The sequence below is a fragment of the Amphibalanus amphitrite genome, unplaced genomic scaffold (genome assembly GCF_019059575.1).
Source record: "Amphibalanus amphitrite isolate SeventyFive unplaced genomic scaffold, NRLGWU_Aamphi_draft 001040F_arrow, whole genome shotgun sequence".
In the NCBI taxonomy this organism is placed as follows: Eukaryota; Metazoa; Arthropoda; class Thecostraca; order Balanomorpha; family Balanidae; genus Amphibalanus; species Amphibalanus amphitrite.
Window position 1 is genome coordinate 83,277 of NW_024882534.1, and position 13,705 is coordinate 96,981.

The 13,705-nt window shown below is 54.1% G+C and overlaps 1 protein-coding gene across 1 annotated transcript in view; it reads right to left on the reverse strand.

The window, feature by feature from the left end:
- The window catches only part of LOC122369475 (dystonin-like), a 101,201-nt gene that overhangs the window by 58,695 nt on the left and 28,801 nt on the right, over nucleotides 1–13,705 (reverse strand). The window contains exons 4-5 of the mRNA XM_043344254.1: nucleotides 12,789–12,866; nucleotides 10,770–10,862 (exon numbers count right to left, since the gene is read on the reverse strand). Coding sequence (XP_043200189.1) covers nucleotides 10,770–10,862; nucleotides 12,789–12,866 — 171 coding nt within the window. The remainder of the gene's footprint in view (nucleotides 1–10,769; nucleotides 10,863–12,788; nucleotides 12,867–13,705) is intronic.

Genomic DNA, 13,705 nt, shown 5'->3' on the forward strand with positions numbered 1-13,705 from the left:
GGCGCCGGCCGCCGGAAACAGTTCGACACGGTCATCGGAGACCACTCAGAGAGGAGACCGTGCAGTGGACCGGGGACCGCATGGACCGGGGTCGGCGACCAGATGGATTGGGTAGGCACCAGACGGTCTAGGGACCATATACGGTCCGGGGGCTAAACGGAGAGCAATGACCAGGTAGGAAGGTAATCAGACGGTATACCAAAGGGACCGTGATCAAGGAACAGACAGATCGAGACCACGAGGGACAGAGAGCAGAAGCTCGCGGACCAGTTGAACCGGACACCTGTTTGTTTGCAGACCTTGCCCAGCTGCTTCCGTCTGCCCGCTGCAATCACTCACTGCACGTCAGTGAGAACGTAGCACGCCCGTGTTATTTATTAACCCCAGCTGTACGGAACACTACACCCAAAAACCATCAGTTGTCGCTCGCCGGGCCGATAACACGGTCTGCAGTGACAGGTGTAGGGCGGGTCCCGGTGGGAGCACGGGTCTCGGTTTGGGCGGGTTCAACTCCACCCTCGGCAGCGGGAAGTGAACAGGTGCGTGTACCCCTCCCCCAGAGAGGGGGGGAGCTCTCGCTGCCCGCCAGTCGAGCCGTGTTTGAGCTTCTGACGGCTCCCCACGCGCGAGGGAGGGGAGGGACGGCAGGTCTCTCTACAGTTATCAGCTCCTCGGGCAGTACCCGTGACCTCCGGCAGTTCAGGCCGGCTGCAGCAGCTGTGTTTCCACCAGCTGGAGGTGTGTTGAGAAGCTGCTGGCCGCAGCAGCGGCGCGGCTAGTCCGACGGCGGCTGCAGCACCCAGGTGCGCCAGGACTGACCGATCCGCCGCCGCCGCCGCCGCCGCCGCTCGGCCTCAGCCCTCCAAATATGGGCCGTCCAGGCCGGCGCACGGCGCCGTGGCCTTGCTGCAGGGGAGGGGAGGCTGGGGAGGGGCGCACACCACTGTCCGCCGCACACTCGACCGGTTGGTAATACTGACCCGGTCAGGTGGCATCGGCACCGCGTCACAGCGGACAAATATGGTCCTGCGGTCACCAATGATGAATGGGTCCATCTTGGAATCGCTGAAACTGAGAGCCGCACAGAAATAAAAGCGCCACGGCCACAGATTGGGATCTTTTGAGGCCTTTTAAATCTGAAGATTATCAATTTATGGAAAGTGATAAAGATTTTATCAGACTGAAGTGCCTAAAATGGAGTTAAATGGAGTGAAAGTGACTTCCGATAAACAGATGGCCAAGTAACCGGTCTTGAACGGCGTGCAGTGTGCCGGATTTTGCATACGGATTGCAAGAAGTCAGTTTCCGATTAAATGTTAGATTCAAAATGCGATTGATTATGAAACAGAATCCATGGTAGGCACCTATTGCCCTCCAAAACCTCATGACATTGAGGGCTGATCTTCCATTCCAGATCATCAACGAAGCAAAGTTGAGAGCAAAAACTTGTCCCACGCGTAAAAACTCGCTCCCTGGCTTCCGTCTTGGGCCGGTCGGTAGGCTCGTCTGTGCGTCTCCCAGACGTCACCAGACCTCTCACGATTCCCCTCACGCTCCGACATACACCCTCCGGTGGCACGCAGCAGCCACCGACAGCCGAAAAACGGGCCGTTCGGACCGCTTCGCCGCAGTAGCCGCCTCGCACCGAACGTGTCAACACCGCTTTCGTCAGCGGCTGAACAGCGCTTGATCCCTCCGCTGACCCCACTGCCACCCCTGTGTGATAAAAACACCGCACCGGGCTGGGAACAGCGGCCAATGACACCAATTGTCGGCGCACGTTGCACCCAACAGATAGGATCAGTGATTGTGGGGAGCCCCGGGCTGTGGTACCCGGACGAGAGACATTTAGGTAATGTGATGCCATCAGTTTAGACAGAAATGACTCCCGGGAGCACATGGATGTTGCGACATCCTTCTAAGGGGCGAGTTCTTATCATTGCTCTGTTTGGTTTATGTTGCTATGAAAGGAATGCTGGAGCCATAAATGTTGACAAGCGGAAAACTTATCACGTGATTTAACTTTTCATATCATGTTCCGCATAAAAAGAACACCCATTCATTTGGCTTATCAACCTATCGCTGACACAATTTTCCCTTTATAGCTTCTGGACCAAAACAATATGATGACTGATATCAAGGGTCACATGGACTGCTGCCAACTCCACCGTATTAAATCATATATGTGATAATGTGAGGTTGGTGGGTCCGGCATATACCTAACTTTCCACAGGTGCCGAGTTTTATGTCGCATAGAGTGCACGGTCGGCTGCAAGGCAGCTCAGCCAGCACCCCAACCGACCACAGCACACCACAAACTGCGCTGAATGAGCGACAAAGAAGGAAGGCCCATTTCACACCTGAGAACACAGCGCTTCATAACAAACACCTGCACTGGAATGACCTTGACCTATCCTCGACTCTTCCACCTGCTCTGGCGCCACCTGACGTCAGCTGGAGGACTGAGCCTTACCTGACCTATACCAGACCGATCCGATTGGACCGAGCTTGGCCTTATCTGACCTGAGCCTGACCTATACCCGTCAAAGCCCAGAACCGACCGGCGCGGTGCGCCACATCTTCTGACCTGTCTCTGCTGATAGTTGGACGACTGGGTGAGATGTGACGAGTGCTGGATGGCCGGCCGCTCGCGCACAGGTACAATCATCCTCCCATCGTGTTGTTCCATCATGCTCTCCATCCTGGACTTCTGCTGGCCGTGCGACAGCGTGGTCGTCTTCTTGATGACGCGCATGCTGACCGACTTCATGCCTCCGTGCCTCTCGGAGCGCTGCATCTCGCTGGTTGACTGGTGGATGTCGGAGGCCATCCGACGGGAGGTGACCACCTGTTGCAGCTCCGGCACATCCTCGCGCTCCCGCACAGCGTTATAGTCGTCCGTCTGCCGGCCTCCCGACATGAAGAGCCGGTCTCCGCCCGTGTGGAACTTGTACATGGACATGGCGGCGGTGGGTCCGCTGACGGTCCTCTCAGTCCTCACACCTCTCTCAGCTCCTTACGGAGCTCACTCCAGGAGCCCGTGCTCCGGTTGTGGTGGTTCGTCGCGCGACTGGATCGTATCTCTCCGTCCTCGCTGGCGGCACTGTGGAGCGCCGCGCTGCGCGTGAAGCCGACAGGGCGGCCGCCGCTCGACTGGTCTCTCCAGCTCCAGCCGGCGCCGCCAGCCCCTCCTCCAGCCGCAGTCAGCCGGCGCCCGGCAATAATGAGATGCCCAGGGTCGCCGCGCGGCCGGCGCCGCCGACCCGGCTCGCCCACGTGCACAGCGCGCTGTCCCGCTCGGCACGCACACGCACTGACACGCTGGCACCCACCGGAAGACCGTCGAGTGGGCGGCGGCGGCGCCCGACTGCGGGCCACTGCTCCCGCCCACCGTCGGCCGTCCGCGCGCCGTCGCCCGCCGCGTACCTGCCGCGCCCGAGCCTCGTCACGGCCCGCTACGTCACGCGTCCGAGCCATGAACTTGAGGTGATTCACACCACGGAGCGGTGGACGGCGGCTCTGGACACCACGGAGAGCTGGACTGGACAGTGGACACCACAGAGGGCTGGACAGTCAGGGCTGGGCTGGACATCGCGGATAGCTGGACAGTGGATACCACGGAGGGCTGGACCGGACATCACGGAGGGATAGACACCACGGAGGGCTGGACAGTGGACACCAAGGAGGGATAGACTGGACTGGGAATCACGAAGTGCTGGACACCACGGGGAACTGGACATCACGGGGGCTGGACTGGAAATCACGAAAGGCTGGGCTAGACACCACGGAGGGCTTGACATGACGGAGGGCTGGACTGGAAATCACGAAGAGACGACGGCTGGAAATCACGAAGATGCGACAGTTGGAACCCAAGGATCGCTGGACACCGCCTGCCGCCGGATGAATGACACAGCAGCTACACGGGCTGCTGACAGTCCGGGAGCTGAACGAATGGTGCCGATGATTTGCACCGTCTAACACCTTAGTTCCATACGAGACTTCACGCTCCATAGTGTGGAACGGGGAGCCTTCCTTCTTGGAAATTGACGCGGCACATTGAATCAAATGCTGTAGGCGAGGATCAGCTTGTGAAGCTAATTGAATACATATTTCGAAGAAGCTAAACACGAAGAAAAACATACAGGAGCCTACCTATATATTTGACCATGTCATAATGAATTGTTTCGCATCTCTCAGAAGCAGCATGGGTTTTAAATGGTTAATGGTTACGTTGAGAATAGAATAATCAATAATCATTGGAATTCATTCATGGCTTACGAGGATACGCAGCTTATCTTTACCGGTATGTCCCGTGCTCCTAAGGCACTTGGGCGGACCGCCAGCACACCACGCACAGAGAAATCCACTGTCTCCGCCCCGTCAACCAGGGTGTGGGCCTCCGGGTCTGGCAGCCCACACTCAACAATGGCCTTTCAAACAATGGAGCGTGTCAGGGAGTGGCCGGCCCGCCCTCACGCACATGTCTCAGCCGTCCCAGTTCCTGTCTGTGGACCAGGTTAGGTTAGGTCACCTGTGGTATCTGTGAGAATGAACCTAGGTCACATGTGGTCCTGGGGAAACCTGGCGGCTGGCCACCTGCGTTCCCGCAGATGGGCCCAGGTCCCGTGCCGGTCTCTGGTGAGTCCATGTAACCTGCAGTGCAGCCCTTAGTGACTGGCGGCAGCGTCGTCTCTGGTCCGGACAGCAGGCGTGTCGGCCAACCACCTGTGCCCACATTCTGACCTCCAGACGACCGAGACCAGCAGATCCCACCCGCTGTTGTGTTTTTCCAACGCCCCAACATCGGATAGAATCGGGAAGACGCCGACTGGGCTTCGCTTAGACAGATAGTCGCATGACAGTTTGCTGACGAAACTGACAACCCGGGGAGCTCGGTCGGTGTTGCTAGACAGGCGATCAACTTTGCACGCGCTACTCGCTAAAATAAGCCGCAGAACATCAGATGCCATGCATACCAGCTTTTGTATACCTCTGAATCGTCCTTCGCAGATCATATTTCTGAGGAGATTCAACTGTGTGTCAACTTTCACAGCGTCCGTTGTTTTAACAGTCACAAACTATCACCTGTCGAATAAATCAGCAGAGCTGCCGCCCGACTAGCTTGAAAACTCTTTTTCTATTGTAGTATGTAGAACAAGAAAACCGATTAGCTTAATCGTACCAACTACCAATAGGCCCAGAAAGAAAAAGAAAGGAGGCCTAGAAATATTACATGGCGTCACAAAATAAGGATAAAAAAGTAGCACAGTACACATAAGCGTGCATTCACACAAAACACTCCCACATAACGCCAGCGCTCTCTCACATGCAATACGTACTTTTGCGGATGAATCGGGAGCCTGGCTCGATGGTTCCGGAGCTGATGCTGAAGACACCTCGGCGCCCTCCTGTATGGTCTCGGTCTCCATTTGGTCGGGTGATTGCACCGTCGAGTCGGACGATTTTTCTTGTTGGGAATCCACGGGCAAACTCTCCCGTGCTATATCCGCTTCACCTGAGGTGCTCTCCGCATTGGGCGTTACAGTTTGTTCAACATTTGAATTACTGGCATTCACCTCAATTCCTTCTACAGAGGCAGTTTCTGACATTTCTTCAGAAATAACTTCTGGAGCTACGCTAGGCTCATCATGCATACTTTCTGTTTGGACAGGCTCATCTAAGTCAGAAGTCAACCTGTCCGATTCGTTCGGCTCGTACTTTATCTCTCCGGGTTTGTTCGTGTCGTCTGTATCCTTCCCAGATCCGTCTGGTTCATCAACAACCTCTTTCACTTCTTCCAACACATCTTCAATCTCTCCATGCGGACTGCTTTCAACCTCGGCGACCGTGAAGTCTCCCTCCGAGGTGACGTTCAACTCAGACACCGCCTGCCGAAGAGGACCCGACATCTCGTCGTCATCCCTCTCCGCCATCTGTGGCCAGCTGCCATCCAGGGGCGGCACGCGATCCGGACTTCCTTCCTTGCTGACTGTCTCCGGGTCCGGACCTCCGTCCGCACCGACCGTCTCCGGAACGGGCACCAGTTCGGTCGTTTGCGCCCGCCGCCGGCCCGGAGTGCTCAGTTTGCGCAGAAGACGCATCCAGGGCGCGGGTTTGTCAGTCTTTTTCCGTCGACGCGGTTCAAGACTCCACTCGGGCACACCCAGTACTAGGTAGTTCCGCTCCCACTGTTCGGTACAGGTCCATAGCACGGGGCGGTACGGGCCCGGGTCCTTGCGAACGGGCGGGGCGCGCTCTTTTGGCCGTGCTCGAATTGAAGAGGTGGGCTCTGTGTTGGTAGTCAGTGAGCGAGCTGACTGAGACCTGGCGCCGCCGAGAGGAAGGCCAAGACGTCGCTTCAGGCTAGCAAAGCTGCCTTGACTTCCTCGGTCATCAAGAGATCGGCACGACTGTGACTTGGATCCTATAACACCTTTCTGTCGTTCGCTCGAGAGAGCAAGCTCAGCTCCAGGACCATCACACGTACCCTCAGAGCCCCGCACATCAGTCCCAGAGCCTGAAACTTTGTCCCGACTGCAGTGCGACGCATGTCTCCGTCGAGTTCCACACTCTGCGCAGGGTTTCTGCAGGTGCTGACGCAGCCAGGTGCCGGCATCCCCAAGGGACGGCCTGCGGCGACGGACGGCCGGAGAGTTTGGCAGACTGGAGACGGGCGACGAGGGTGCAGAACCGGCGGTCGCGGCCTTGACGTTGGCCGAGGAGAGGTGACGGATGGTGGGAGCACTTGGAGTGGCAGTTCCTGGAGTGGCAGTAGAGGAGGCAGTAGAAGTAGATGGAATCGCTGGAAGAGGGCGCGGTCGGCTAGTGAGTTTGGGCGGCAGTGGCGGCGGCTCCTCAACCGCCGGCAGCGGCATCGGTGGCCGGTTTTTCCGTCGGGCGGGTCGACTGGGACTGTCCAGGAGGCCACCGTTTACGTCTGAGTCTGTGCGCGACGCCATATCGTCAGTTCAGGCGCAGATACCTACAGCACAGCGAGGCACACTGACCCTCTTCGAACGGTCCTCACTACAGACGGTCCTTACCACTGTGCACCATGCATAAATTGTGCGTATCTTCTCCCAGACAACACCAAAGCTTAGCGCCGGTCAGCAGTGCCGTGGAGGTCAGCGACTTCCGTCAGTGGCATTTTTTCGACCCACGGGAGCTGAAGCTGACACACGTCTGACTGCACAGCTTCTGGTGCACATAAGAAATCACAGGATTATGGCCATCAGTTCTTTCTCACAGCAATATGTGCTGAACAGACTGAACTGTCGCTGTCAAAGTTTCTTCGTCAAACGTCGGCAGGATATAGGTCTTGAAAGCAGCAAACGGATTTGCCATATCACAGACTTTAGCACAGTTCACACGTTGACATCAGGTCAAAAGGAAGTTCGGAGCGCTGAATCTTTTCAGAGCCCCACGTGCTTGCCCCTTCCGCTTTCCTCAATCGTTCTGAATCGCTCCGTCAGCCATTACTCCGCCTCCTCTCACATCACTCCTCTGTTCCATCTCCCCACTATCAACCTGTCGGAGCAGCACCACGTCACATCACACGAGCCACAGCCGACACGCACCGCTCCGGGCCACACCTCCCCCGGGCCGCCGAGCGCCACCGTCGTGGCCGACGAACTGACTTCTGCCGTCGACGCCGGCGGCGAACGGAGACCGCGCGAGAGCCCGAAATAGCCCGCGGGCATGGGCGCCGGGCGCGGCGGCGGGGGGGGGGGACGGGGAGGGTAGGTGACCTGCAGCAGCGCCACCGGTAACCCGCCGCTGCCAGACAGATAGACGGCTGCCGGATGTGCGCCCTGTCGCTAGTGTACCGTCCGTGGAGGGTCTCGCATCATGTGTGAAGGAGGTGACGGGTAGCGGTAACGCCCGAGACGGAGTAAGTGCAGCGGAGCTCGAAGGTAATGGTGAAGGGAATGACATGGAAGCTTAGTGCCCCTGCCTAAATTTTAGCGAGACTTACATATGTAAGTAATTCATTGAAGAGGCAGTAGACGATAAGAAATGCTCATGAATTGATGCAGTACCTATTATCTAAGGGATACATTGCATTTACCTAGAAACCATGCAAGCATTCAAAATCAGTTGCTGCCATGCAAGCATTTGAAGTTCGTCCTAATAAATGGTTAGCCATGGACAGAATGAAGAGGTTATTTACAGAATGTAAACACTGGACGGATAAATGTCTGAGTTTAAATGGCCGCTCTCTGGCCGGCTGAGTGTCGCCGCCTGCCAAGGTCGGTATCCACTTCCCGTCAGTTGGCAGCGGCTCCGAATGTCACTGTCACAGCTGCCACAGATTTCGTCCCGGTGCCGTCTACAGGAATCCAGTCGGAGATAATTGCATTTTATATTCAGCATCCTGCAATTTGTATTAATTAGTCGAGCTATTTTTTACTTTATCCAGTGAATGCGAGACTGATTTTTTATATTTACGGTACGTTACCAGACTAAACACTTTTTCAATATTCCAGAGATTTATGCTTATGCTTAATTATTGACACATACTTATTATATTTATCGGATTATCAATGCAAGGATATGTTCTATTTATCAGGTACTGAATGCATTTTTGCTTCATTCCGTCCATCTTTTTTCCGAAAACCAGTCCGCTCGGCCTGTGCGTGCGTCCTCCGAAGTTCCTCCAGCAGATGCGCCCTGTGTCTCCTACAAGACTCCCATTCCTCCAGTCGAGATATCGAGTCACGTTGGCACGTGAGGACGCATACCGGATCGGCCTCTCTCGCTGACACACAAACACTCACACTGCCCTCGACTGGCCGGATTGGGCCACAAACGGCGCACCCAGCGAGGTCACCAAAGTGACGCACCCAGCTCCAACGCGGCGCACTACGGGTGAAGCAACTCATCTGATATCGCGCTAAAACTGGTCCAAGACAAACCGATAGTCCACCCATGGACAGACTAATGATGAGGCCAAACATGGGTTCATGTTACAAAACCTCAATCATATGGGATAAACTTTCGCAAAGAGGTTACGAATGGCTCGATCTCAAAGAATAACACGAAATTAATAAAAACAATTCTGACATTTTAATTCGTTATGAAAGTTAAAAAGCGTTTCTGTCTACTGCTAACATATTTATTGAAAAAGAGATGCTTCGTAGACGTAGATGAAAGTGATACTTGGAAACATTTTGCAAATGATGGGAGGCCAGGGTCAACATTGACTAATTACAGGAAACAAGCCTCATCAACTTATTGCCCTATGACAAAATTGTTCCGTGACCTAGCCAATATGTTTAGCGTACAATACCTACGTTTAATTTCCATAAGGGCAAACGTTAAAGTAATAACAAGACATCACTATCTCATTATATTTGAGATACAACAGCGCCATGATATGCAGCGAAATAAGGCAACAGATGAAATCATTAAAATCATAGCGTAATTAACCATTTAATTGGTAGCTTGAAGGCCTATAGCAAGCCTATAGCGACGATGTCGAGTGACGATAGGTTAAAAATAACAAGCAAACCGTTATCACAGCGAAATAGCTGAGCTGCAAGGGCCAGCTCTGAAGTTTTTCACCTTCTCTGTAAAGGTTCCGGGCCCTAAAGAGTGCCTGTCAGCCTGGCGAGACCCTGAGCAGAGAACTTTCCAAGCGGGCACCTCTGGTACAGACAGCGCCACCTAGCCAGGCCTGAGCTCAGCGCATCGCGAGAGGCGCTACACACTAGCGCTGCCTGACGGAGCTAGCCGGAACTACACATACCTACGAATACGGACGAGCGTTGCGTTGGACCACAAACTTTAGTGAGTAGTGACCAAATCACCAAAGTGTTATTTTATCTACATAGCTTTAAAACGCTGCATTTGCAATGTTCCTATGCCTCTCTCGGACGATTTAGGCGGTGATGCTGGCACTAAATAACACTCCCCATTTCTCGCGTCACCAGCGGTGTCGGAGCCAGCTCTGGTCACGGTCTCTCTCCTGTCACCAACCGTACCCTCGTCACCACCGCATGGCTACCGACCGTGACCACGTCACCACCGCAGGGCCACCGACCGTGACCGCCGCTGGCGCCGCCCCGTCCTGCCATGGCGCCTATGTCGCGGTCAGTGTTCAGCGGTCAGTGCGAGCGGCGAGCGGCTGCTGACCTCAACACCGCATTCCTGGCAGAGTCACGTCACTCAAACTGCCGTCAGTGCCGCTCCCATGTGGGGGAATAGATTTTAGTCCAACTCTACCTCTATCATAGCCTCAAGCTAGACAACAGCCAGCTTCTCCCGTTCGGAAGAGAAGGCGCCGATCGGATTAAATTTGTGGCCGAGGGATCGGTTTTGTCCCGTCTCATCCGTCAAGATAGACCGTATCGTTCCACGTTGGCTTTAGGTCTGAACTCAGGACTGCCACTGTTTCACCATCATGGCAGGAGCTGCCATGATGGTCGCTGGCTGTGACCGTCTACATTAACTGCAGCTCATGTCTCCTACCACTCCCCTTTTACTTCAACTCACACTGTCGCCTTTTCACTCCGCTCCAGATACTGCCGAAGCTGGTAATCAGCCACTGCCCGAGTATGGGCGGTATGATAAGTCACGTCTCTACCCCCAAAATCACCATAAGGCGAGGTAGAACCTCGTGCCGCTAAGAACACAGTGGAGCCAGATGTCGCGTTTCGCCCAGTTATAACGGTGACGGGTGACATCAGCTTCCGATACGTGCACATTGGTTGTTAACTGTTTAGGATGATCTACCAATGGAAGGCATGGTAGTGCGAATATTGACTTACCTGGAAGTGCAGAATAATGGTCCAGATGAGACCCAGAGTGAGCTTCGGGTTTCCGTCGACAATATCGTCAGCTCGGATGTTCACCAGCTTTATCTGTAAATAAATCGAGAAAATATTAGCGGGACATGACACTTTTCTGCTTCAAGTCACCAACTAAATTGGACAGTGTCTGATACGAGACGTTGCATCTCACAAATCTGATGTTGCCATTTTTGTCTTCATGATTCTTTTTTTTTAACAGCCACCGGCCGGGCCGGCGCAGCGCTCGGCTTCATGATTCACTGGCATCTTAACCGCATGCTGATCGCGTGCCTCAAACCGGGTCCGTCAAGCCCAATCTATTAGGCTGATGGGATTAATTTACAATTCGTCGTAACCACGGGGTGATGAGCGACTTTTATCGCGTGCACGAGCTTGAAATCAGTCATTATGACCATCGCCATCGCCTCTGATGTGATGGGAAAGGGCGATTAGGCTATTCGCACTGGGCGGATAATGGCAAACTCATTGAACATGTCTCACGTCGAGGAAATGAATCAAGCACAAGGAACTTGTCAAACTCCGTGACAAAAGCGACGCAGCGACACACTCATGGCACACACTGCCCTCGTATAAGCTTTAATCAGTTAGTCGACTTGTCAATACGAACGCTTCGTTGTGAACGTCTAAAAACTAATCTCATGTTTCAAGTCATCAAATGAATAAACCATAGTGATATCACGCAGGAAACAACCACGCCAAAAACTCACACGATTTTCAAAATCGCGCTTAGCTAGCCTATCTGTCTACCCTAATCTGTGGTTTTAAAGTGCGAGTGAGGGTGCTCGTGCTCGCATTATGCCAATCTCCTGACCTCTGCGCCTCTATCGGAGGCGATAATCGACCCGGGACCAGCCAAACCAAACGGTGTCAGCCGGCGCGGCCCTATCGGTGGTTCATGGACGGTGGCGCGGGGCGGTCGGTGACGAGGCCGTGTGCCGTTCGTCGCATTCCGTCCCGCCCCGGCCGTGGGGACGGGGCTGTAGGTATGGGACTGATCGTGTATGCAGGTCGGGTCTGTGTCAGACACGTAACAGGCCTCTGGCCACGTGAGGAGAGTGTGCTGATGCTGAGAATAGCAGTAGCGGCCCACGGCAGCCGACAGGGGTATTAGTCAATCGGTGGGACGTCCAGACTAGAACACTGCATGAATATGGCGTCAGGGGGCTAATTGGTCCGGAAGATGCAGTTGAACCAAAACAAGTTGGTATAACCTTCATATTTTCCGAGTATGGCATCGCTGTCATGGTTGTTTTGTACAGCATTCACCCCTCTTGGAGCGGAAGGTCTTGGGACCTGTTACAGATCCGCGGACGGAAACAAGCCATAATGCTATTGTCGCTATAGTCGGTTATGTTGCTAAGACGTGGGCCTTTGACTCACAACGATAATGACCTCTGAATACAGTCGCCAGTTGTCTGTCGCTGGTCGCCAGTTGCAGAGTTCCGGCCTCCGATCTCTGGCCTCTGACCTCTTATCTATAACATCTGATCTCCGACCCGAGAACGGTGAGCTTTGTCTGACCTGACACTGAATCAGACAATAACTGTAGCAACTCCGAGGAAAGGACACGGTAGCGTTAACTTCCATAACGATTACAAAATAATCCCTCAGGGAAACCAAATCAAGACGCATAGCGAGGTGCTGTCCAGCAAAGGTGTCTGATGACCCGTCTTCCCACAAACAATGCACCCGAATTGAGGAGTACGTCGGAAGCACTGCGTTAACGACTTCCCGCCATTGACATCACAATGGGAACATCAAACCCGTACGACATGTTTGTGCCTTGGTGGAGATTCACAGCTGGATTCCTGCCGTCATTGTTTGTTTCCCAGCCGTGGGGGAGGGTATGGACTCTTATCTCCAACGCGGCTGCTGCAGGGGGATGACAAGACAAGGCAGGCATCACTGACGAGCGGAGCGGCATTCCAACGGCGACTTTTTCAGGGGATGAGGTGGTGTTTGGGAGGGGCTGCTCACCTTCCTGTAGCGGAGAAAGTCCAGAGCCACCTGCACGTTTTGCATCTGGTGGAAGCGGAGCTGGCCCTTCTGAGACGGCTGAAACACAGAAGAGCATGTGTAAGCACAGGTCAACTTTCCTAACTTAATTAATACAAGTCTGACAAAGACGAACTGTAAAAGACATGTCAACAGTTTAAATGTTTTTGTTTTAACCCTCGCCGGACCTATTGGTTTTCTACATACGCGCCGGCCGAGGGAGGGGGGCGGGTACGACCCCCCCCCCTCGCCGTTTCGCCCCTGGTGGAGCTAGCGCGTCGCGGAAAAAACGAGCGTGTGCGCCGTTACGAGGCGCAGAGATTGGTACCCGATTTAAGGTCCTAGGTCAACCGGTGACCTCTGAGGTCAGGTCAAGTGCCCCAAGGTACGGTTCAGTTTTTGGTGAATAAATTCGCAAAAAACGGCCGCAGAGCGCTGATTTTGGCAGCATCGTGTTCGCCTCGCTCAGGCGCGTCGAATGATATACTTTTTGTCCCGGTCAGGTCAACTTTGGGTGTTGACCTCAGGTCAAGGTCAGGTCAGCACCCCCAGGTCACGAAGTTGGTCGAAAGAGGTCATGTCGCATATCATTCGATTCGGCAGGCCTTCCTGAGTCCATTGGTGGCTTTCCCGACTCGCTAGCTCAATTTGATCAAGAGTTATTGACGAAAAACTAATATGACCTTGATGACGTCATAAATGACGTCACGCAAGGTCAACATTGCAAAAGTGACGCATCTAACCTTGCAAGGAGTGCACCAAATCACGATTCTGTGTGCTTGAGATAGTTAGAGATCGTTCCCGGCGCCAGAATAGCAGTTTTCATTTTTCCCCATTGACTTATAATGGTGAGGTCACGAAAATGACCTGACCTCATATGACCTTTAGGAAAAATCCGA